General features: G+C 37.3%; 1 protein-coding gene across 1 annotated transcript in view; it reads right to left on the bottom strand.

Annotated features, from left to right (window-relative positions):
- The window catches only part of GLRB (glycine receptor beta), a 90,267-nt gene that overhangs the window by 20,749 nt on the left and 42,422 nt on the right, over positions 1–27,096 (bottom strand). Inside the window, exons 4-7 of the mRNA XM_065904532.1 lie at positions 12,031–12,260; positions 11,840–11,922; positions 9,713–9,853; positions 4,584–4,736 (exon numbers count right to left, since the gene is read on the bottom strand). Of these exons, the coding sequence (XP_065760604.1) occupies positions 4,584–4,736; positions 9,713–9,853; positions 11,840–11,922; positions 12,031–12,260 (607 nt within the window). The remainder of the gene's footprint in view (positions 1–4,583; positions 4,737–9,712; positions 9,854–11,839; positions 11,923–12,030; positions 12,261–27,096) is intronic.

Below are 27,096 nucleotides of genomic sequence, written 5' to 3'. Positions count from 1 at the left end.
TGTCATCTCCTGTTTGAACACTTTCAATTTGCCTTGATTCATGGACCTAACATTCCAGGTTCCTATGCAATATTGCTCTTTACAGCATCAAACCCTGCTTCTATCCCTAGTCCCATTCACAACTGGGTGTTGTTTTTGCTTTGGCTCCATCCCTTCATTCTTTCTGGAGTTATTTCTCCACTGATCTCCAGGAGCATTTTGGGCACCTACTGACCTGGGGAGTTCATCTTTCAGTGTCCTATCTTTTTGTCTTTTCATACTGTTTACGGGGTTCTTCAGGCAAGAATACTGAAGTCGTTTATCATTCCCTTCTCCAGTGGACCACAATCTGTCAGACCTCTCCACCATGACCCGTCCGTCTTGGGTGGCCCCATATGGCATGGCCTAGTTTCACTGAGTTAGACAAGGCTGTGGTCCACGTGATCAGATTGGCTAGTTGTCCATAACTATAGTTTCAGTCTGTCTGTCCCCCGATCCCCTCTCTCAGTGCCTGCTGTCTTACCTGGGTTTCTCTTACCTTGGACGCGGGGTCTCTCTTCACGGCTGCTCCAGCAAAGCGCAGCCGCTGCTCCTTACCTCAGACAAAAGCTATAGATAATATTCTCAGTCGTATCCTGTGAGCCATTATATAGATACCGAAACTCCCACCAGGTGGGGAAGTTAAGTACATGATTACCAGACTGTAGCCATGACATGTGCGCTTAGTAGCTTAGTTGTGTCTGACTCTTTGTGACCCCATGGACTGCAGCCTGCCAGCTCCTCTATCCATAGGATTTTCCAGGCAAGAATGCTGGAGTGGGTAGCCATTTGCTTCTCCAGGGGAATCTTCCTGACCCAGGGATCAAACCCAGGTCTCCTGCAATGCAGGTGGATTCTTTACCGTCTGAGCCAACAGGGAAGCCCAGCCATGGCATACGCTGCTAACACGTTGACTGATCCCACTTTAAATTTATGATCATTGACCTCCAGAGGTCCAGGATCCTACCAGGCAGTCAGTATGTATTTCCTCTGTTCTTTCACTACTTTCTCTCTAGAGCCCTTCAAACCCACAACACTCTCTCCTACCACAGCTGCAACTCGATCTTTCTTACTATTTTATTAAGAGATCAAACTCAGTGACAAGCCCCACAACCACATTTGTCCACGTTCTCTGTCTGTGCCCGCTTGCTCTGCCTTCTCTCCTGACCCTACAGACCAGGGTCAGTCATCTCAATGCACAGGGCAAATGTAACTCACCACCTATTTCTATAAATCAAGTTTTATTGGGATACATCCTCATTTCTTCAGCTACATATTGTCAGAGGCTGCTTTAGCACTCGGACAGAAGATTTGGGAGTCTCAACATATACCTAACATGTTTACTCTCCAGTCTGTTACAGAAGGAGTTTGCTGACCCCAGGGGAAAATTGACTTTAATCTAGCAAAGGCCAGTCTCGCCCCTCCCTACCACTCATCTTCCCTCACTACTGCTGAACTTCTTCCATTGCTAATTTTTCCTTTCCTATTGATTATTTTCCACCAAAAATAACCATGTGCTGATAGTCTGCCTTAAAAAAAAACAAAGCCAAGAAAGCTTCTCGACTCCCATTCCCACCCCTACTATTTACCCATCCTCTTTTACTTTTGGCACCTAACAGTGTCCAGCGAGTTGGCCACACTGCCCATCTCCAGAGGGCAGAGCTCTCCTGAAGTCACTCCCACCAGGCTTTCTCCTTCTCCTCACTCCATGGACACTCTTGTCCTGCACGCCAGTGACTCCCCAGGCTGCTAAAGCTAAGGGCAATCTTTAGCCCTGGCCTTGATCTACAGGCACTGACTGGTCACTCTCCTTCCCTGAAAACAAATAATTATCCACTTGGCAGGATTCTAGGAAACCACATCACACGGGTTGTTCCTCATCTCAATCTCAAGGATTTAGCCCTGACACTCCACTACCTCCATTCCACTCACCCCTCTAAATACCATCTAAGTCCTGAGAAATCTCAAATTCAGATCTCCAATTTTGTTTTCTCCAAGACACCCTAGACTTGTACAGCCTACTGCCTACCTGCTATCTCCACCTAACAGACATCTCAAACTCAGTGTATCTGGAACCTCCCCACTTTCTCAAAACTACTCTACCTGAAGCTTTACTCACCTCTGTTAATGGCAGTTTCATCTCTTAAATGTATTCTACTTTCTTAAATCCCACATGCAACACATCTACAAATCTCTCTCTACCACATCCATCATCTAATATTCATGAGTACCTCCACTAACACTCCATGGCTCACATCAGTGATTATTTCAGGCTTCCTACCTGCTTTCCCTGCTTCTATTTTTGCCGCCTTTGCTGCCTTTCAGACTATTCTAAACAAAGCAGTAAAGAGAAACAGTTACAGTTTCAATCAGATCATACTCAAAAGCCCTCAGGGCCTTCAGATTTCAGTCTGAATAAAAGCCAAAGTCACCGTGTTCCATAGCCCATCTCTCACCACTGTTAATTTTCTGACCTCATCTACTGATTCCCCCTTCTCTCACTGGACTCCTCAGCATCCTAGGCAGGCTTCTGCCTCAAGGATGCTGCCCTGATCGCTGACCAATCATACTCCCTTCCTAGAAATCCACAGTGGTCCATTCACTCTCCTCCTTCCTGCTCTTCTCAACATCACTTTCTCATTGAGGCAGTTCTCCACAAGCAGGCTGCTGCCCTCAACTTTCCATCCTGTGTCTCCATCTTACATATTATATGTTGTACTTATTTGGTGTCTGTTTCTTTCCAAGAGAGCATAAATTCACTAAGGCTGAGTTGTGCTTTTTAAAATCTATTTTATAAACTATTTATTCACTATTTACTCTTTAACCACATCCCCATCATTTTGCATAGTACCTAGTCCATAGTCAGTACTCCATGGTATCTGTTGAATAAACTAGAATGTGTCTAAGTGCTTTGTAAACTGTAAAGTAATGTGTAAATGAGGCACATTATGAACTCATGAATGGGCTTAACACTCACTTTTTCTTCCAAACTTCCAAAAGTCCCTGCAGTACTTTTCCATCCCTGTTGACATCCAAGAGTATGTTCATAGAGGCTAGATCTGACGGCTAGTTGTTTCAACTAGTAGGCACAGAGCTGGAATTCAGACCTGGTTTGATTCTAGAGATTGATATTTAACCATTAACTTCTTTCCAAATAGTGGGTCTGCTGGATGCTAAGTGATAGCTTAAGAATTTTATAATCAGAAGTCCTATAAGAGATGAGGGTTTACAGAGAGTTTCCTCCAAAAACAAGTCAGAGATTGGGATGTCTCCAGACAATCCTTGGAAGGCTGATATTTCAATTTATACCACTGCATGAGAGTAAGATAACTCTAATAAACAGAATATTCAGCAGTTTAAGGGAAAAGCATGATATTTTTGACAAGCATAAGACTTTAAATCAAGTTTTGAGGTGTTTTAGTCCCAGTACAATATCTACAAAGTTAATTCTACTTAACTACAGGATTAATCTATCAATTGTATTGTCTTCATTAGAGATATACAATTCTTAGGATGAAATTTCTCACTTTTTTTTTTGCTTATTAAGATATAGATCTGGTCTCTGTGGTTTATATTAGAGAAAAATCACCAAATTTCTTATCTGAATAAAACTGTCATTTTCATTGGCTCTTTCCTGATTTCCTATTCTTTAATATCTGTATTTCATTTAATTCCTCCAGTAAGTCAGGAGGGAGGCTTGCACAAGGCCTTTTTGATGATAGAAAAAAAAAAAAAAATAAAACGCTGAAACTAATCAGGTTGCTAAGAGGTCAGATATTTCACAGACTTACCTATATAAGTTCCATGTGATGTTCAGAAAACACACACACATACACATGAATGAAAAATTTTAAAACTCTCCAAGCAATCAAAATGTGTTATTACAATGCACTTATTTTGAAGTTTATTCACTTTACCCAGAAGAAAGGCTCTCATTTATTTTCCCAATCAAAGACTATTTAAGTCTTAATACAGATATAATTTCCAACTCTGGCTAATGGTGTTTCTATGTTACAGAGCATTAAAAATAACAAATAGGCTTGATATATATCTATAGGATCACCAGATCCTTTTCTGTCTAGCTCTCCTGATGATATGCACACAATAATTAGTGTTCAGGAAAATGATGCCAAATCATTTTTAAAACGATAAATGTTATTACACATTCCCTGATGAAAAGCATGAGATAGTATATAAAATGATTTAGAAAGATTTCTACCCAAATAGTCATTTGTTTTTAAGCTTGGCACCACTGGGGATTGTAGGCTTCCATTATCCATGAAAATCGCTTATTAATAATTATTTCATGAGCATCAATTTAGGATGGATTAACTGCTTAAAATACCTCAAGGACACAAAAAGAGAAAACTTGGTTTAATTATAGAATGCATAAACACAGAGAAAATTTAGTTCAATGTCAAGGATTGGAGGAAGTCTGGGGAAAAGGTTACAAATAATTCCAAGACTCACTGTTTCTGAATGATTTAGTATGAATTCAAAATTATGTAGTCACTTCTATAAAGACACAAGCACGCTCCTGACCCCCCCCAAGAGAGACGCTTTACCCAGGGGCACTCTGGCAGCACTGGCATCGGGGTTGATCCAGAAGGAAAGCCAGGAGAGAACCACGATGAGCAGGGTTGGGGCATAGACGCCCATCATGTAGAAGCCCACTTGCCTCCTCAGGGTGAAGATGACCTCCACACACGTGTAGTACCCTGCCAGACACAGATGCAAACAGGGGTGAGGTTCCTGACACATCCGACTGCAAAATCACAGTGTGCACAGAAGTCAGGAGTCATTTCTGCTTGGGGCAATTTCACAAAGTGAACTCCACCGAAAATGGAGTCTTTTGTTCTGTAAATAGACATCATTTATGTGATCTAAGAGGACGGAATGATGGGACCTGCTTCACCCAACCGTTCGCAACTCCATTATGAGACTCAGAAGCAGACATCCAGGCTGCTCTGTGATACCCGGTCTCAGCTTCTAAGTCTTTGTTCAGAGATGTTGCAATGACAAACTTTTTATTATCCTTGGGTGCTCCGAGAGCCACTAGGAACAGCAAACCGAAGCAGCGCAAGTCTACAAAGAAACACTCCTGGATTATGTATTGTCAACATAATTTTCAGCCCTGTGAACCACTTCTTATCTGGGAGGACAACTACAGTAGCTCATATGCATATTTATACCTTAACCCTGAAGACAGTGTTAGAGGTAAACATTAGCAAGGATAAGAAATGAATGTCCCCAGTCCGTGAAGATAAAAGGTTACAGACAGCAAACATCTGACATCTTTCCCAAGTCTCCCCTGGCTCCACTCCAGGACCTTGAATGTTCCCTAATTGAGGGAAAGGATTTCACTTTCACAGACATAGACTAAAGCAGACACCGCTTTACAACATCATTCTAGAGCTGCCATGATATCAACTAGTCTCCCAAATTAATCATAAATTATGGGCAGCATCATAATAGCCTTTGCTGACTAGAGAAAGAAACTAAGTGACACAGATATTCTCCTAGCACTGGCACAGAAGAGACACTTCCAAATGTCTGAGATGATTTCTTTTAATACTTACTTTAGATAAAAAATGTCATTTCCCATTCAACAAAAGGAAGGTTATGTGTGAATTTCAAAAAGTTAAAATATGTTCAGCTGTGCTCAGCTTAAACCGTACAAAATTATTTTCAAATGTCAAAACAAATGAATGAACAGTGAATAAATAAAATAATTATGGGACAAAAGGCAATATTACTTTTTACTATGCTTTAGTTTAAAAAGTTGTATTTATCTCTTTTTTCTAGTTGGGAAGAAGACATATACTTCAGATGCTACAATAGCTGTCATTTTTATTCATTAGCAGTATCTAGAGTAGTAATTAATTGCACACAATCCACATCTTAAAAACTGTTGAATAAAAGAATGGCTATTCTTATCCTTTTATCAAATAACTTAGATTAGAAATCTGATTGATTTCATGATTTAGTCACTAAGTCTTGTCCGACTCTTGCGACCCCATGGGCTGTGTAGCTTGCCAGGCTCCTCTATTCATGGGATTCTCCAGGCAAGAGTACTGGAGTGGGTGGCCATTTCCTTCTCCAAGATTAGAAATCTATCCTATTCCTAATGTGAATTATAATGACCGATACCTTGGAGAGATTAGAAAGATATTAGGGCTAATACATAACAGATACAAAGAGCTGATTTGAACTGAAATAAATTCTAATTATGCCAAATGTTTCCATATTATATCAAAAAAAGCAATGCACAGTGTTTGTATTTTTTTTAATTTTAATTTCACTGAAAGTGAAATTGTTAGCTGCTCAGTTGTGTCTGACTCTTTGCGACCCCATGGACTGTAGCCTGCCAAGCTCCTCTGTCCATGCAATTATCCAGGCAAAAATACTGGAGTGGGTTGCCATTCCCTTTAATTTCATTAAAACTAAGCAATTTGTGAAAATTGTGCACAGGTTCTAAAAAGCCATGAAAGGCAAACCGATGGAAACTTCCTCTCCCTTTTCAATGCCCACCTCTCATTCCAACTTCCTGCCTGGACAAATAAGAACATAAACTTCCAACTAAAAATCATGTGCAAAACTTCCAAAATGTCATCTTTTACAAGTCTATTTGTTGCGATCAAGAAGGCCCACAGTGTTTTCCACGAGTGGTTCTGATGTACCTTGCTTTGTAAGAGCATCACTTGTTCAAGGTAACTTCACATCCACCTAGTGCCTATCAAGTACGGAAGGACACATATATGCTTATTATGTATCTTTAGGAGCCTAGGCTGTCACAAACATCATAACAATTTGCTATAAAGTTGCTCACTTTCAAATGCATTTTGTATCCTATCCCCCCACATTTAGATGACAGCCTAGAAACTTGGGTCCTTCATCTGAAGGCACCCCCTAGGGAACTTCCCAGGACTTGGATGCATTTGGCAGAAAAATACACGCTTGGATATAACACTGATTTGCTCCATAAGCTTTTATCAGAAATATTTCTTGATTTTTTTCTTTATCTTTTCGTGGTACTGTTACATTTATGAGAAGCAGGTGGGCAGCTAATTATATAAACGTTCATTGGCGAATTCAATTTACTATTTCTTATGAGGCTTTATTTGATTATTATTCACTTGGGCTTCCAATGTAAGTATAGAAATTGGAGATAGAATTAGACTTGCATACCCATATTTTTATCCACCTGTGTAAATTCTACAATTACAAAAACAATAATTTTTAATAAAGCTAAAGTCAAATCATGATTTTTGGATAATTTTGTACAAATTAAATAAAATATTGGCCATCCTTTTGTACATACTGCTCTCTGTCTTATCCACTATTCTACACTGTTAAGCATTCCATGTATTTTGAATGTTCTATTTTTCGACATACATTTCTAAGTATTATCCAAACACTAAAATGTTTCTTATATACATACAATGATTCATATAAATGTTGATAAAGCATGTTTACTGAAATATAGTTTCAATTATTACTCTCTTAGCCATGAGTTTTTGTTATTTTCTGTAAATAATGAGATATATTTGACTCATTGATGATAAACCAAAAAATACCATACACAAAAATCTAGGAAAGATTTACTAGTCATAAATCTTGAGTATTTCCCCAAATACTCTCCATCACAGCACACCCTAGTTGCTTCTTAGAACTAAAAGGAATTATATTTCATTTATTTGCTTGCCAATAGATCTATGAAAGAGCAGGGATCTATCCTCTATTTACTGCTGAATCCCCAGACGAAAACTTTTAAATGCCAAGCTTGAAGGTGAAAAAATGAATAACACCAGAGTTTTCAATGCTTTTACATAATTTTATATTACATAAAATTAGATATAAAATTACTAATTCATTTTCATCTCTAGATGAAGTTTAAAACTTCAATAAAAGATATTTCAAATTTCTCAAAACAATTTAGAGATTATTCATTTTGAAATGTGAAGCATACAATCTGGATATGGGTAACTATTTTCCAAATATAATAACACTCACTGAACTCATAACATGCCTGTGAGGATTAAATTATAGAATTCCTACAAGACACTTAAAACAATGCCTTACAGCAAGAACTCAAAAAGTCATCTACTAAATGTGTTTCTATACAACAATCCTCCCAAAAACACTTCTCTTGGCTTTCAAGTTCATTTTTTCATTTCATTTGTAAAAATCCCTCAAAACTGTAGTCAGGCTCTTTAATTTGAGTGAGGAGCAGAGAGAGGAGAAGGAACACTCTGCCCAGGTCACAGCTGACACTGATTTGTCCTTGACATTCAGTAAGTCGTGCACCGTGTGTTTCAGTTATTTTATGTGTTCAATACAGGAGCTGGCTCAAAATGAGCAAAAAGATCATGTCCATATCCGACAATCATTGCAATCTACGATTTCTTCGTTGAGTGCACTGCCGGTCAGATTTTTAAGAGTGCTCTTTTTTTTCCATTAAAAAAAAAATTGGCAATTCTTTCAGTAGTGTATTTGCTTATTTTGCTTCTTGTCCTAAAATACTATAAACTCTACAAGAGAAGGGACTCTTAATATATAAATGTTATATAATCTGTTAATTTATTTGAAGGTCAGTGAGAGCGGATACTTAAACTAACTTTATTTCCGAGCTGGCCTGTGTCATGTTTATTACAATGATGCCATATGCAACTGTTCATGCTTCTATTCTGGCGTCAAATAGGAATGTTTTAAATCATCTTGTCCTTCCTTCCTTAATGATGCCACAATGGCAGAATTTTAGCTCAAACAGTGGACCTCTGTAAATTTTCCACAATCACACTATATATTTTTATTTTTGCAAAGTCAACATAAATGTTGCAAAAACTTAAACTTTAATTTCATCTATTCATAAATATCTTTGATTTACTTCCTGATATAGACTTAGACCTGTATGGTAATTTTCAAGTTAGACTGATTATTAATATGAATGTAATGATCAAAATTCAATCATCTTTTTATTTACATTGCTAAGGGCAATAACACTATATTTAATATCTAAAGTCCTCAACAACCTATAATTACCATAGGAGACACAAAGGTTTGAATACTAATCATGTTATGAAAGTATTGATCAGTGAGTACTTCATTTTCACTTCTGCAAAGCTTGATGTAATTTAACGAATGAGATTAATTTGTTGAGCTTTCATAATTGGCTGTTCCATAACCTAGGCCAAGAATATTTTGTAGTGAATATTTACCAATGCCCAATTACCTCATGTGCTTATTATTTCATGCAGAGCATAAAGATGAATGTTTTTGAAAATCAAGAATATGCAGTCAACCAATATCAAAAAACTGTCCTAATGACAACAGAAGAAAATAAATGGGTTACATGGTTCACACCCATAATGTCTGGCCCTTCAGAAGGCAGAATTTCTTGGCAACATCTAAGAATATCACTGCCTGGAGAATAAAACATAAAATAAAATTAAAAAATAAAAATTGAAAACTCTTTTATTTGTAATTACATAAAGAAAAGCAAAACTATCTACTGAAATAAAAAATGTTTCACTTTAGTAGATGTAATTTTATGAAAGATTTAAATATATCAGTATGAACCATTTGAACTTATTTTTTAACTAGTGTTCTCTATTCTGTCCTTAGCATATTACAGTATTGAAACAAATCTTTGGAATAGGACTTAGTTTTCTTTAATTTAAAGGATATTACTTACCAGTGCCTTTATAATATTTTGTGCAGTTACCATATTCAATATCTTCCTTTTTAATATCAAATTGAGGCAAGGCAATTTTTTCTAACTGGACAGGATCCCCCGACTGCCAGATAAATCTTAAGTCATCAGTTGTGTAACCAACTATAAACAAAAATAAACAAAATACTAGCTTGGGATATAGCATTAACACTACTTCAATATTGTAACATCCAAATATTAAACGTAGAAATGGTAAAACAATAGGCCATTCTTACATGAAACTTCTGTTAGAAATGTAAAGAGGTAAAAATCTATGGCCACTAATGCAAGTATTCATACAAAAGTTACAGATAATTGGCTTATAGAAAGGACAAGCTAAAGTAATCAGCATATGGCAAATGGTTAAAATCCAGGGTGTCAAAAATGGTAGTACATTTGTCTTTGTCAGAATTCTGGACTGTCATCAATAAAATAGCAAGAAATAAGTGATACTAGCTTCCCGAATGTAGACATTTACAAATCATGCCCACATGCTACCTGGAAATTTTTAGAGAAACTTAAGCACCAAAACAAATTTTCTGGAAAAATTAACTACCAACTTCCCTAAAGAAGTTGCATGGCCTCAGAAAAACAATGAAAGAGCTCCTCAAAGGGACATCACTCCATCACTAGCGCCTCCGGGAGCCCACGCTGTGGGCTTAGGTAACCTGGCTACAATTCAAGGGCCCATGGGTTTATGGTATGTAATAGCCTACCATTCAACTCTTACATGCCTGTATTTTTAAAAGCCATACTTTAGTGTATACAGTAACAAGTGAATATATATATACATTTGAAATTTATACAAATATATATTGATACACAGACACACATATACAACACATTCATAATGTACATGCATACACTTAGTACATACATACACTTACATCTGCAAAATCTCAAATTATAGTCAGAAAGCAATAAATATTGCTCAAATTTAGGATCCAGCTTCAGTAAATTAAAAATAAATAGCAACAGCAACAAATAACCACTAAATAACTTTAAAGCGTATCAAGTACATACAATACATTTTATAAGGTTTTTCTCTGTAGAAATACGACACAGTATAAGGGTATTCAGGCTGAAGTCTTCTTACATTATAGTGTTAGTTTGTCAAGTTTTATTACTTGCTTTCCTTTTCACGTGACAAACTTCATAGCAATTTACCATATTTTAGAGCTAATCCTTTTGGTGAAGCCATCTAATATATCTTCCAGAAACTGAAAAATACATGATCACAGAAGCAAAGAAAATCCCAGATCCAATTTTGTAAACAATCTTTTTATAGATCCACAGAAAGTGAATGCTTGGTAAAATTTAGTTAATATTTTTTTTCAGGGTTTTCCAAATTTTCTGCTGTGAAAAATGTAGTTTTAACATTAGAAAAGTTATTAGGACAGACATCATTTTCTCCTTTGTCTTGCCTATATTACTCATTCAGATGGAGATGGCAATTGGAATAAGTTAGAATTGTACAAACTACACCTAAACAACTTAACTGAAATAAAAAAACTAATAAAATGCCAAAACAAAATATCAAAAAGATTATCTTAGTACAAATTATATAGTAAAACATAATTCTAATAAAATATAAAATATTAAAATATAAAATTTATAATTTCCCTACATAAATTATCCTAATGCCTGAAGTGAACTGAAAGTCACTCAGTCATGTATGATTCTTTGGGACTCAATGGACTGTAGCCTGGCAGGCTCCTCTGTCCATGGAATTCTCCAGGCAAAGAAAACAGGAGTGAGTAGCCATTCCCTTCTCCAGGGTGTCTTCCAAACCCAGAGATCAAACCCAGGTCTCCCACATTTGCAGGTGGATTCTTTACCTTCTGAGCTACCATTCTAATGCCTGAAATGAAGTGAAGTGAAAGCCTCTCAACCGTGTCCAACTCTTTGCGACGCCAGGGACTATACAGTCCATGGAATTCTCCAGGCCAGTATACTGGAGTGGGTAGACTTTCCCTTCTCCAGTTCTAATGCCTATTTGCAATCAAAAGCATTAGTTTCAGCATTGTTATCTATGATATTAGTAGTGAGTACGGTCTCGAAATTTTAAGCATTTTATTCCTACAGTCACTTAGGGTCTCATTTACATACAGCTCTCAAGTTGCATCTTGCAACGCTGTGTATCCATGGGAAACAAGGTCAAGTCCAAAGGGCAGGAAAGAGTAATAGATAACCTGAAAGCAGAAGCAGAGATCTTAGAACTCGTTTAACATAGGTCTCAGCGACACATTAATTTTTAAAGAAAAATATAAATCCACAAATATAAGCCATAAAAAGAGTACCTCATGCTGACAAGGACATCTCCATCTCGAAAAATGAAGAGAAGGATGTTTTCCTGGGTGACATCATGAAAATTGGCACTTTTTTCATTTGCAAAAAATAAATCAGGTTTCCACAGACACTTGTACATTGTAGGGTCCACGGTCAGGGCATCCGAGCCCCGGAAATCACTAGGGAGCTTCAACCTGGGATCGTTCCATTTTTGCCTCAGGAAAATGTTGACTCTATAATCCTGGAAAAAATTATGCGTGCATGTGTGTGTTTACTGCTATTTTTAAGAATACATTCAGCACCAGAATAAAAAGGGTTCAAAGATTAGCAGCACAAACATGCTTGCTCTTCTAACATCAACTAGGATCACAATAGCTCGCGCATATTTTGTGTCTTTCTAATGACTCTACATATATGCTAAGAGGATGTTCAAATTTGCAAGTTCAAATGCCATCTCAGTACTTGACCATAATTGCTTTACCCTAACACAAACACTAATTATACCAGGGAGTTAGTTGGTATTGTCATAAAAGCATATGAACTGCTAAATATTACCATTATTCTTCCCCTGAAAGTAGGATAAATTTTAGTTAAAAATAAATAAAAAGCCAATAGAAAATATTTCACTTGTCTTTTACTCAACAGCAAATTACAAAAATAATTTATATGTATATAAAACTACAAGGGGGGTGGTGGAGGCATGGAGTGGGAGTTTGGGATTAGCAGACGCAAACTATTATATATAGGATGAATAAACAATAAGAACCTACTTACAGCACATGGGGAACTATATTCAATATCTAGTGATAAACCATAACAGAAAAGAATATGAAAAGAATATGCATATATATATAACTGAATCACTTTGCTGTACAGCTGAAATTAACAGTACAAATCAACTATATTTCAATAAAAGTAAAACGCTGCTGCTGCTAAGTCACGTCAGTCGTGTCCAACTCTGTGCAACCCCATAGACGGCAGCCCACCAGGCTCCCCCATCCCTGGGATTCTCCAGGCAAGAACACTGGAGTGGGCTGCCATTTCCTTCTCCAATGCATGAAAGTGAAGTCGCTGAGTCGTGTCCAACTCTTCATGACCCCATGGACTGTAGCCCACCAGGCCCCTCTGTCCATGGGATTTTCCAGGCAAGAGTACTGGAGTGGGTTGCCATTTCCTCCTCCAAAAGTAAAATAAATAAAAATAAAACTATACATATAACACTGGATTATATACATATTCGAGAAAGAAAAGAAAAATTATCCTCAATAACTCATACAAGTAAAGGATTAGAGAGATATTCAAATAAGATTTGGATTATGCAAAAGAGTAGAAAGTATGTACAAAAGTATGTACAAAATTTGTACATGTTATGCTATATTCAACAATAGTAGAAAAAGATTTGGAAATCCACTAAGCAGCTGCTTACCTCAGTTTTTTGCCTCTCTCCAAAGTTTTAATTTTACAACTTTGTAAAAGTTGAATTATATCAAGACACAGAGATGCTAAGAATATATGACCCTAGAAACATATTTAACACCTGAATACATTTATTTGCCAGTGAAATGACATTCTGACACACATTGGGTTGTTGTATATAAAGACAAACTCAGCATTGTGGCATCATGCTCAGGTCTTTTGATTTTAATTTTAGATGCTGAACTGAGAATATGCACAAAAATGTCCAAGGTGTAAACCATTTTGGGCTTAAACATCCTTATTTTCAAGTATTCAAAATTCACAAAACAGTATCTGTCCACAGCCTTTTGATATGATCAAAATGAAACAGATCATCAACTTCAAATCAAAATGCAAATATTTAAACAGGAAGAGATAATAGCTTATCTTTTATTAAATAATGAAATCTAATAATATTATTAGAAGTGAGAAATAGCTCCATCCATCAACAGAAAATTGGATTAAAGATTTACTGAGCATGGCCATGCCCATCAGAACAAGACCCAGCTTCCCCGTCAGTCAGTCTCTCCCATCAGGAAGATTCCATAAGCCTCTTATCCTTCTCCATCAGAGGACAGACAGACTGAAAACCACAATCTCAGAAAACTAAGCAAACTAATCACATAGACCACAGCCTTGTGTAACTCAGTGAAACTATGAGCCATGTCATGTAGGGCCACCCAAGACAGACAGGTCATGGTAGAGAGTTCTGACAAAATGTGGTCCATCAGAGAAGGGAATGGCAGACCACTTCAATATTCCTGCCTTGAGAACCCCACGAATAGTATGAAAAGGCAAAAAGATACAACACTGAAAGAGGAACTCCCCAGGTCGGTAGGTGCCCAATATGCTACTGGCAATCAGTGGAGAAATAACTCCAGAAAGAACGAAGAGATGGAGGCAAATCAAAAACAACACCCAGGTGTGGATGTGACTGGTGATGGAAGCAAGGTCTGATGCTGTAAAGAGCAATATTCTATAGGAACTTGGAATGTTAGGTCCATGAATCAAGGCAAATTGGAAGTGGTCAAACAGGAAATGGCAAGAGTGAATATCGACATTTTAGGAATCAGCGAATTAAAATGGACTGGATGGGCAGGGAGGCGGGAGGGGAGATCGGGATGGGGAATACATGTAAATCCATGGTTGATTCATGTCAATGTATGGCAAAAACCACTACAATATTGTAAAGTAATTAGTCGCCAACTAATAAAAATAAATGGAAAAAAAAAAAAGGACTAGAAAGGGAGACTAGGAGCAAGACCATTCCCAAGAAAAAGAAAAGCAAAAAAGCAAAGTGGCTGTCTGAGGAGGCCTTACAAAATAGCTGTGAAAAGAGAGAAGCAAAAAGCAAAGGAGAAAAGGAAAGATAAACCCATTTGAATGCAGTGTTCCAAAGAATAGCAAGGAGAGATAAGAAAGCCTTCCTCAAATCCAGATCTGAAAGAGACACGTGCACCCCAATGTTCATCGCAGCACTGTTTATAATAGCCAGGACATGGAAGCAACCCAGATGCCCATCAACAGATGAATGGATAAGGAAGCTGTGGTACATATACACCATGGAATATTACTCAGCCGTTAAAAAGAATTCATTTGAATCAGTTCTAATGAGATGGATGAAACTGGAGCCCATTATACAGAGTGAAGTAAGCCAGAAAGATAAAGAACATTACAGTATACTAACACATATATACGGAATTTAGATAGATGGTGGCGATAACCCTATATGCAAAACAGAAAAAGAGACACAGAAGTACAGAACAGACTTTTGAACTCTGGGGGAGAACGTGAGGGTGGGATGTTTTGAAAGAACAGCATGTATACTATCTATGGTGAAACGGACCACCAGCCCAGGTGGGATGCATGAGTCAGGTGCTCTTGCCTGGTGCACTGGGAGGACCCTGAGGAGTCGGGTGGGGAGGGAGGTGGGAGGGGGGATCGGGATGGGGAATACGTGTAACTATATGGCTGATTCATGTCAATGTATGACAAAACCCACTGAAATGTTGTAAAGTGATTGGCCTCCAACTAATAAAATAATATTTAAAAAAAAAAAAAAAGAAAGCCTTCCTCAGCGATCAGTGCAAAGAAATAGATGAAAACAATAGAATGGGAAAGACTAGAGATCTCTTCAAGAAAATTAGAGACACCAAGGGAATATTTCATGCAAACATGGGCTCAATAAAGGACAGAAATGGTATGGACCTAACAGAATTAGAAGATATTAAGAAGAGGTGGCAAGAATACATAGAAGAGCTACACAAAAAAGGTCCTCATGACCCAGATAATCACAATGGTGTGATCACTCACCTAGGGCCAGACATCCTGGAATGCAAAGTCAAGTGGGTTTTAGGAAGCATCACTATGAACAAAGCTAGTGGAGGTGATGGAATTCCAATTGAGCTATTTCAAATCCTTAAAGATTATGCTGTGAAAGTGTTGTACTCAATATGCCAGCAAATTTGGAAAAGTTAGCAGTGGTCACAGGACTGGAAAAGGTCAGTTTTCATTCCAATCCCAAAGAAAGGCAATCCCAAAGAATGCTCAAACTACTGCACAATTGCACTCATCTCTCACGCTAGTTAAGTAATGCTTAAAATTCTCCAAACCAGGCTTCAACAGTACATGAACGGTGAACTCCAGATGTTTAAGCTGGATTTAGAAAAGGCAGAAGAACCAGAGACCAAATTGCCAATATCCACTGGATCATCCAAAAAGCAAGAGAGTTCCAGAAAAACATCTATTTCTTTCTTATTGACTATGCCAAAGCCTTTGACTATGTGGATCAGAACAAACTGGAAAATTCTTCTTCAAGAGATGGGACTATGAGCCCACCTGACCTGACTCTTGAGAAGTCTGTATGCAGGTCAAGAAGCAACAGAAAGAACTGGACATCAAACAACAGAATGTTTTCAAATTGGGAAAGGAGTACGGCAAGGCTGTATATTGTCACCCTGCTTGTTTAACTTATATGCAGAGTACATCATGAGAAATGCTAGACTGGATGAAGCACAAGCTGGAATCAAGATTGCTGGGAGAAGTATCAATAATCTCTGATATGCAGATGACACCATCCCATAAGGATGGCAGAAAGCAAAGAGGAACTAAATAGTCTCCTGATGAAAGTGAAAGAGTAGAGTGAAACACTTTGCTTAAAACTCAACATTCAGAAAACTAAGATTATGGCATCTGGTTCCATCACTTCACAGCAAATATATAGGGAAATAGTGAAAACAGCGACAGACTATTTTTTTGGCTCCAAAATCACTACAGATGGTGACTGCAGCCATGAAATTTAAAGACATTGCTCCTTGGAAGAAAAGTTATGACCAACCTAGACAGCATATTAAAAAGCAGAGATATCACTTTGCCAACAAAGGTCCACCTAGTCAAAGCTATGGTTTTTCCAGTAGTCATATATGGTGAGTGTTGGACTATAAAGAAAGCTGAGTGCAGAAGAATTGATGCTTTTGAACTCTGTTCTTGGAGAGGACTCTTGAGAATCCCTTGGACAGCAAGGAGATCCAAGCAGTACATCCTAAATGAAATCAGTCCCAAATATTCATTGGAAGGACTGAAGCTGAAGCTGATGCTCCAGTACTTTTGCTACCTGATGTGAAGAACTGACTCATCTGAAAAGACCCTGATGCTGGGAAAGATTGAAGACAGGAGAAGGGGACAATGGAGGGTGAGCTGGTTGGATGGGATCATTGACTCAATGGACATGAGTTTGAGTAACCTCCGGGAGTTGGTGATGGACAGGGAAGCCTGGCCTGCTTCAGTCCACGGTGTTGCAAAGAGTCGGACACGACTGAGCGACTGAACTGAACTGAATGATCCGTCAAAATGATAGGTATTCCAAAAGTATATACACTAAAAGCTATTTTATTACCTCCTCTAACTGGTGCGGAGGGTTTCCTTGGTGGCTCAGATAGTAAAGAATCTGCCTGCCAATGCAGGAGACATGGTTTGGACTCGTGAGTCAGGAAGATCCCCTGGAGAAGGAAATGGCAATCTACTCCAGTATTCTTGCCTGAGAAATCTCATGGACCGGAATTTCCCATGGAAAATCCCAGAGGAGTCTGGCAGGCTATAGTCCATGGGGTCACAAAAGAGTCAGACACAATTTAGCCACTTAAACAACAACATAACTACTGTGTCTTATCAAATCATCAAAAATTGCATCTTTAATCCTCAGTATTTCAAATATGCATTCGTGGTATTGTGATAAAATACCATGTCTTAAACTTATATTTAAGGGTCAGATAGCAGTGCCAATATATCTTTTATAAGCCTGTTATTAATGCCATGTTATCTTACTTCAGTCAGTGATCATGATATGAAAGTTTTGAAGATGAATTTCTTAATTTAATGTTTTATTTGATAAATCCATATAAAACTATAATATCATCATACAGGTATTTACTGTGTGCTAGGCATATTTGATCTAACTGCCTTACAAAAGGTCTTTGTATATGCTTCCTATTACTGGGAAATACAATGTAAGCCTATCGTCATGTTTTCCTTTTTGTCCGGCATTCAGGGAACTAAAAGCTAAGCCCTACAGCCCAGTAGTCCCCAACCTTTTTGGCATCAGGAACTGGTTTCCTAGAAGACAATTTTTCCATGAAGGTGGCGGGGAGCGGGGTGGTTCAGGCATAAGGTGAGCAATGGGGAGTGGCAGATAAAGCTTCTCTTGTCCCCCACCAGCTGCTCACCTTCTGCTGTGTGGCCCAATTCCTAACAAGTACTGGTACTGGTCCCCAGCCTGGGGGCTTGGGGATCCCTGTTATAACCAATTGAATTAATGCATAGCCCACTTGCTGATATAACTATCATTGTATGGCTCCTAAACATTTAGTACTATTTCAATTACTTCATTGCATTTTTGTTATTATTAGATACCACAAATCACCTCTAGAAACAGGGCTGGATAAAAATGAAGTAACTGTTGAGACGTTGCCACATACTGACAAGAGTCTTCCAGCATTATTTAGGCGCAGCTCCCATGCAACTTTGCCAGTGTGGCTGCTAAAATCAGGATGCTGGTTCCCTCTTTAATGAGTTAAATGAATCACTGACATGTCTTCACAATAAGTAGTTTTTTCAACCTTTTAAAAATTGTGCTTTGTTCTCAAAAAGTGAAACACAGAATTACCATATGATTCAGCAATTCCACTCTTAGGCACGTGCCCCCAAAAATTAAAAGAGGAGACTACAGCTGATATTTGTACACCCTTTTCCATAGCAGTGTTATTTACAATAGTGAAAAGGTGAAACAATGCAAGTGTCATCAGCAGATGAATGGATAAACCAAGTGTTGTATATACATTTACATCATGGATTATTACTCTGCCATAAAAAGGAAAGAAATTGTGGTACATGTTACAACATGAATGAACCTTGAAAACATTATCCCCTAAAAATCAGGACTAAGGAAGAATTTGCCCAGTATTACTATTTAGAGCAGGAATATAGAGGCAAAGCAAACCCTGGGGAAGAAAAGCATTTAAAGGGCTGGCTAGAAGTCTGGGAAAAGGTAGAAAACCCTGGGGATGTGATTTCACCAAACCAGAGTCAAAAGCTTTAAGATGGTCAACAGAGCAAACACTATCAAAGGTCAAATACAATCAAATTGAATACTTCCAGCAAATGAGGAAGCCATTAACGATTTCAGCAAAAACCCTCATGGAAGGACAGAGGAGCCTGGCGGGCTACAGTCCATGGAATCGCAGTCAGACACGACTGAGCGACTAAACACAGCACCGCAGAGTGGCATATAGCAAAAGCAAGATGACAGAGGGTTAAGAGGGGAGCAAAGATTCCATCTATAAGATGGAGATAAAATAACACACCCACAACACAGGGTTTTTATAAGGAATAAATGAGAAAGCATATATAAAGTACATGAAGTACACTTAACTATATTATGTGCTAAGGAAGCATTTTGTTTTATTGGGACATACTCATGTTGCTATTCTTTTGTAATGTTGGTAATAGTGGTTAATGGGCTTTTTGCTTCAAAAAAAAAAAAAAAAATCCTGCCTATACTGTAATTCATTGGACTTGCTCGGTACTGTGCCAACTGACCTACAATTATACTAAACAGTAACCCCTTTCTAGGTCACAAATTTTGAAACTGTGCCTTGAGCATCTACTGAAATGAACTCTTCTTGCTTCCAGCTGCACTGGTATAAGCTCGAAATATTATTAGTTTGGACTCTCTACTATAATCTTGTATCAAATTTTATTTCTTAATAGAACTCCAGAATTGTTTTAGAATGAGCATCACTGAAAAACTGGAAATCAGTTACTTCATTGTATTATTCTTGGTCATTACAATTTATTATCTCATTATGAAAGTCCTTCCAAGATGCTATTCTATTAGCTACGTAGCTACATACTATTATAGTGAATACAAGTTGCTGCAAGTTTATACAAGGAGTGTTTAAAATTTTTACAATTCAAATTAATAGCTTTGGCTTCACATTCATTAGAAGATAAAAGCTTATTAGTTAGTATGCTTTGATTCATTTTTTATGAGCACTTCTAAATAATTGCTAGTTATTGGCATTTCAAATGCTCTATGTTAAGATAACTAATTTGGAAACCTATTTATTTTCAATTTCAATTACTCAGTCATTATAATTACAACTCTATCATATTATTTTGCAATGAAGAAATTCCCATGAGAAACAGATTTCTTTTATCACTGGAAAATTACTTAACTGTTTTGAGAGAACTTGGTGACAAATACTATCATTGTTCATCACAAATAGCACACTAACAGTCATGATCTGGAAAATGGATGTTCTCCAAGATTTTCAGTACCAATTAACATCCAAATTAAGCTACTTCTCAAGGCAATAAAAATTTCACAAGAAGACATGAAAACTAGTTTGTTTCATTAATGATATTTTAGTTTTAAGAACTGCTTTATATCTTGTGTTATCGTTAGGATAGCTAGCATGGTTACTTGCAATTTTTACCTAACTCTTACATATGCAATTTTTACTCTTTTGTTTTCTTTATGATAAAAAAAATGGCATTCATGGAAACAAACAAGATCAAATCTCATGGTGTCCGGCAGCACTACATTTAAAGTTCTGGCAACAGACCTTGTTTTTCAAGCAAGCCTGGTTTGAAAAGGACTTAAGTTTAATCCTCAGTGAGGTTAGACGTTTCATGCAAGAACTGCAAGCTAACAAAACGTCAGTAAAAATTCTTAGGTTACACTTTATTTTCCTCAATATGACATTTTTAAAAGTTTTATTAAATACTATTCTGTAGCACCATATGACTATCTAAATTTTTCTAGATCTATGCCAATATTCCATTTTGATTGGGGGTGCCTGCCATGTGGTGCAACGCAGCCACCTTAACTATAACCTCCATAAGTATTGCAATCTGCCAGATCAGATACACAGAAAGTCCTCAATATATTTCTGTTAAATACAGCAGTGAAGAATTAATTTCCATGACATTTTGAAAGATTAGGAGATTGGTTCAGCATTATTTACACCACTTATTTTATGGTGCAAATTTTCTATATCAGTTGATAGTGACAAATTACAGGAAGGGAAGTAAAACTGGGGCATTTCTCATCCTTCCTGATTGTCTAAGACAGGTGACTTGCAAAACACTGGGTTAGTAGAGGTTACCTGCCATGCAGCCAAAAATCCACATGTAACTTTATTGTTGGCCCTCTGTATCCATGAATTAAGCCAACCAACCAACCATAGCTCATATAGTACTATAGTACACAGATAGTACTATAGTGAAAATGGTAAAAGCGGACCCACACAGTTCGAGTTGTTCAAAAGCCAGTTGTAAAATACTTTGACTTATGATGTCAAATCACCAAAGCTTCTGAACAAAACTGCTAGAAGAAAGAGAGTAAAAATGATTTACCTTCATTTTGAGGTAAATCCACTAAAAAGTAACTGACAAGCAAAAGAGACAGAAATACAGTATATACTAACTAATAAAAACATAGCTTCTCTTTCTAGTTATGTCCTTTTGATGATTAACTTGAGTCAGTGAGACTTTTAGTAATCACTGCACACAAGAAACGACTGGTTATTTTGGCATGTCCATATATGGAAACAGTAATGTACAAAATCAGAGAGCCCTCTAGCAGCATTTGGGAGAAAGTCATATATAATCAGATAATCCTCCAAGAGAATTTGGGAGGAAAAATTTATTAACTAGTGTCCACCAGCATGTGTATCAGTTCCTGAATGCTGCTCTAACTATTAGCAACAGTCAGTGGCTTAAAGCAAGACCAATCTTGACCTTGTAGGTCTGGAGTTCAGAACATCAGAATCAGAGTCACCGAGCTGAGGTCCAGGCTGGTTCCCTCTGGAGGTCTGAGCAGCCAGTCTGATCCCTTGCTTTGCCCAGCATGGCAAGGCTGCCTGCATCCTTTCACCTGCATCCTCTTCATGTCACCCCCACTGCACTGGATACATCACATCTCCTATTGCTGACTCTACCCTCCTGTCTCCTCTCCTAAGGACTCTGGTGATTATACTGGGCCCACTTGATGATCAGGATAATCTGAATTGCAAGACTTTTAATTTAATCACAGATGCAAAGTCTCTCACTGTGTAAAATAACACGGGTTCCAAAGATTAGAATATGTTCCTCTTTAGGGGACAACTATTTAGCCTAGCACAGGGCACAAACCCTGAAGATGAATAGCAAGCGAAGAAATTAAATATTTCAAGATTTGAGTATCTAAGATGCAAAGCAGACCCAAAAAAATGGGGCAAGCATGTCAATATTATCTTATAATAAATGAAACAATGTTGGAAAGTTAATAACAAAAGTGATAAAATGTACAGAATAGTAAACTAAGACAAGTTTTAAGAAAAGAAACTTAAATTTACATATAGAAGAAAATATATAAAATAAAATTGTTCTAAAACAACAAAGATAAGCAATTTCCAAGGACCAGAATTAAGCTCTTTTAGCTGATCCCAAATATGACTTTCTTCTTGACAGGTATAACTGTGTTGCTCAAACAGAGCTGAAGCCTACTATTAAAAAACATAAAGTTTGGCAGGATCATGGATTGTAGTGTAACAATAGTTAGTATAATTACAAAGCATGTCTACACTGAAGAAAATGGATTGTATAAGCAGGCTTTATTTCCATGAAAGGGTTCTTATGTATTTCTGATGAGACAAAATGTGCACATAGATTGCTAAATCATAATACCTAATTTTCTCCCATGAGTGCAACAGTTTACATTTTCTATTATAAAAACCCACAGATTTCAGTCAAAGGTAGGAATTGAATGGAGAAATCAACAAATATTTTAAGCATAATCGTAGAGCAGATGCCACTTTGCCTCCAACAAACCTCTGTTCTCACTGATTTGAGGGTCTTAGTTCAGTTGTCACCAGCAGTAGCATATAAACTGATATAATAAATGATTGTTGTAACAACTTCAAAAGAGGAAGATTGCATTTATTTGATGATTTGGGTAATGCTGCTATTAATCTCAGTAAATACCACTTACAGCGTTAATAATGAGACCTTACAGAAATGGAAGGCAGCAGAATGCAGATGAACACACAGACATGAGAAATGGGAACCATAAAGCTGAAAACTGAGATGAGAAAACAAGCTGAAGGAGCACATAGCCCTGGAGGTTGGAGAGTTTAAGGAGTATTTATATGGCTGTGATTTTTCTTCTATGCAGTTACAGATTGTGAGACCACTTTCTGTTTAGCCATTGATATTTAGCATCTGAATTAAGACAAACAAGCAGGAGGGCATTTTTACAAACAGAATTGGTTAAAATATCCTTACAGTGTTGATGCCCATCGCTTCAACGGATTCTTTGTTAGATAATGAACATTATACACTGGGGAAAAGGGCTGTCCCCTTCCTTCAAAAGTTGCTCCACCTCTGTCTGCAGCTCTTAGCGCTGTACCCACCACCAGGCTCTGGAGTTAAAGTAGAAAGACTTGAACTGCAGAGGAAAGCTCTGGCCAATATTGAAGCTTCCAAATTTTAGGACTTCCTTTATTTCAGCAGACCTTTGTAGGGAAATTTCTAAGGGGATATTAATAAACAAAACCTCAACTATAGAACAGAGTTACTAACAAACATAAATGGTTCATTTTCTTTAGGATGAGATTCTACTGTAAAATATGTCATTAACTTGCAAATGCATCACAACCCTATAGTCACGGTCCCGTTAGGGTTGCAATGCCAGAAAAAATATTGTTGCTTTATTTCTATAGTTTTTTCACTCATTTTAGGGTATAGCATATCAAGTACACAAAAGATTCAAACACAAACCTCTCTGATATCACAGTGTTCAGCATATTATTTCCATGAACATATATCCTGTATTTAGACAAATCTAAGTCTCTCTACTTCTCCAGCCTCTTTTTCTGGGGTATCTTTTTGCTTATTTACTTTTGTTTTTTTTTAAGAAATATGCTCCTTGGCTATTACCAGAAAAAGACGAGATCTTTTTATTTTTTTTAAAGACGAGATCTAACAGAACTTTGTAAATCAACTATACGACAATAATTTTTTTTTAAATGACAAGCAATAACAAACTCTGTTTAGAATGTGGAGAGTTTGTACACTATTAGTGGGAAATCAAACCAGTAAAAATATGGAAAACAGTATGGAGATTCTTCAAGAAACTAAAAGTAGAACTATCATATGATCCAGCAATCCCACCTCTGGGTATATGCCCAAAGGAAACAAGACATCTAGAAGAGATGCTTGTATTTCCATGTTCACTGCAGTATTATTTACAACAGCTAGAGTATGGAAACAACTGAAGCACCCATCAATGAATGAATGGATAAGGAAAATGTGGTATACACACACACACACATATACATACATATAAAGCAGAATATTATTCAGCCTTAAAAAAGGAAGGAAAACACTATCATTTACAACAACATGAATGACCCTGAAGAGCATCATGTTAAGTAAAATAGACAGAGAAAGACAAATACTCCATGGTACCACTTATATGTTGAATATTAAAAAAAAAGTCAAATCCATAGAAATAGAGAGTTGAAAAGTGATTGCCAATAATTTTCAGTATGAGAAATAGGGAGAGGTTGGTAAAAGGTGTAAACTTACGGTTATGAGGTTATAAGGTTTGAGGATCTAGGGTGTAACATGGTGACATAGTTGTTAACACTACTGTGTACTTGAAATTTGCTAAGAGAACAGAACTTAAATGTTCTTATAAAAGAAAAAAATATATACAGGAGATGATGGATGTGTTCATTATCATGATGGGGGAAATCCTTTCACAATGTAGAAGCATATCAAGTCATCACACACGTGTTAACTTTCTTACAGCTTCACCTGTCAGTTACACCTCAGTAAAGCTGAAAAGTAAATAAGCCCACTCTTGGTGACTGGAAGAAAAAAAAGAAATACCCACTCAAAATATAACTGCTTTCCACACCTGTGTACCCTCTGAGTTACCCTCCTGAGTCATCGCTACTATTTCCGATTGGCATTTGTAACAAGTCATGAAGAACAAGTTTTGTCTTAGACACATTTTCCCCCTTAGAAGACATGTAGTGTTATCTCTATATGGATAGTAGTTTGTACCTTTCCTAACTACTACACAACAAGGTATTAAAGAGTTTGTTTTTTGGTAAGAGTGAGCAAATCTATAAAATATCACAGCCCTGAAAGAGACATCTGTAAAAATCTATTTTAGAAGTATGAAATAAACATTGCCAAAACCAAAAAATAATAATTACAATAAAGTAAATATTTAAGTCTATTTGATGAGCATGGCTCCAATTCTGAACCTCTAGGCTATATCTGCACAACACAAAGGGAAAGATAGGTTATTTCATCAAAAGAAATAGCAAATATAAATAATTTGACTTCTCTGCATAAAGGTCTCTAAATTGATAAAACTAACACTCTACTGTAATAGCATTCTTTACTCTGTTATTTAATCAAGTAAGATCAGCATGGGCCTCCCAGGTGGCGCTAGCAGAAAGAACCTGCCTGCCAATGCAGGAGATGTAAGACTCAGGTTCAATCCCTGGGTCAGGAATATCCCCTGAAGGAGGGCATGGACAGAGCAGCCTGGTGGGCTGCCATCCATGGAGGTGCAAAGAGTTGGACATGACTGAAGCAACTTAGCATGTATACACGTATACACTCAACAGGAGTCTATTTTTCAAGTTTGCTCTGCCAATACTTTTATGGTGAGCTGAGCTCACTTTTTGCTAGGCAAAAGCAGAATGTGTTCAGTTATTTAATCAATATTAGTTAATAATACGACATTATTTATGGACTCACTCATTGAGGACCTACTGTCTTCTGTATTTTATGGAAAATGAAGCAGCAGAATGCACTGTTTCTGACTTTGAGAGGTTAATACTCCATCAGAGAACAAAATGAAAACACACACAAAGAGCTGAATTACAGTCAAGAAGCGATCAGTTTAACAAACAAACAAATGATAGCAATGAAAGACGTGGATGGAAAAGGAGGCAGAGAGTGAGAGAATGTAGTTCAGAGTAAGAGGCTCCGCTCAGACAAAAGATGGAGGTCAGAGGTCAGAGTGCAGGCTGAAAACGGGTGGAATCTGCCCCCAGCAACTGGTGCTCTGGGTTCACTGCTGTGCAGAGTGAGCAGGAGGACGGAAGAAGATCATACGAGAAACCACGCACTATTTTATCACAATTCTCAAATATCCTGTATGAAAGTTCCTACCCCTTTTCTGTTAGCCCTTTATCCCAGGTGTTTTCAGCTTGATATAATCAACGATGGACTGATGGGACCAAAAGAAGCATGCTGTCTGTTAGCTGGAAGGCATTCAGTATTTATTAAAGAATAGATGCATTAATGGCACTTAATGAGCTAGGACACGTGTTGCTCTTGTGCAAATGAGAAAAACAAAAACAAAAACAAAACCCCTGTATTAGTTGTCCTAAAATGCAGCATAGGATTGGGGATGTTTCTAACAGGATGTAACCCCTCCGTCATGGTGTTTTAGGGGTAGCATACTGGTGCCATGAAAGATAAAACAGGGTACGGGGGAAAGCACAGATACCAAAGAGATTTCCTAGAAGTTTCACCTTGAGAAAATTACATGTCTCACTCTTCTTATGGGAAGTGCTTAAACTAGCCATATTTTCAAATGATGAGTGCAACTCCTGTCTCCTCAGTGATACATACGCGTCTGTACATTGCTTCAGAGCTGTCTTCTTCTATAATATACTAGATATACAGTCATTTAGGTTAACTAAAAGTCACTTGAAGTGAATTATGGACTTGATTTCGAAATAACTAATTATCCAAACTACACACTCTCTAAAAAAAAAATCAAGTGTTCAGAGGTAAAGACATGCCTCTATGAAAAATAAATAACATTCTCATTACAATATATTTTACTATGATATTAATTAATATAAAAATGTGTCATAATTTAAATGTAACGTACAATATGATAACATACTATGCTGCTCCTAGGAATACAGGCATACATTCTTTTTCTGGTCTGAGATACCCCCTGAAAAGCTGCAATGTGTTCTAATCATTACTATTAGGTTTTTAATACACATTTTATATTATTATTTAAAAAAAAATATAAATACCTC

Source organism: Muntiacus reevesi, chromosome 13 (genome assembly GCF_963930625.1).
Source record: "Muntiacus reevesi chromosome 13, mMunRee1.1, whole genome shotgun sequence".
Classification (NCBI taxonomy): Eukaryota; Metazoa; Chordata; class Mammalia; order Artiodactyla; family Cervidae; genus Muntiacus; species Muntiacus reevesi.
The sequence above is the reverse complement of the archived record's forward strand: the minus strand, read 5'-3'. Positions and strand labels throughout refer to the sequence as shown.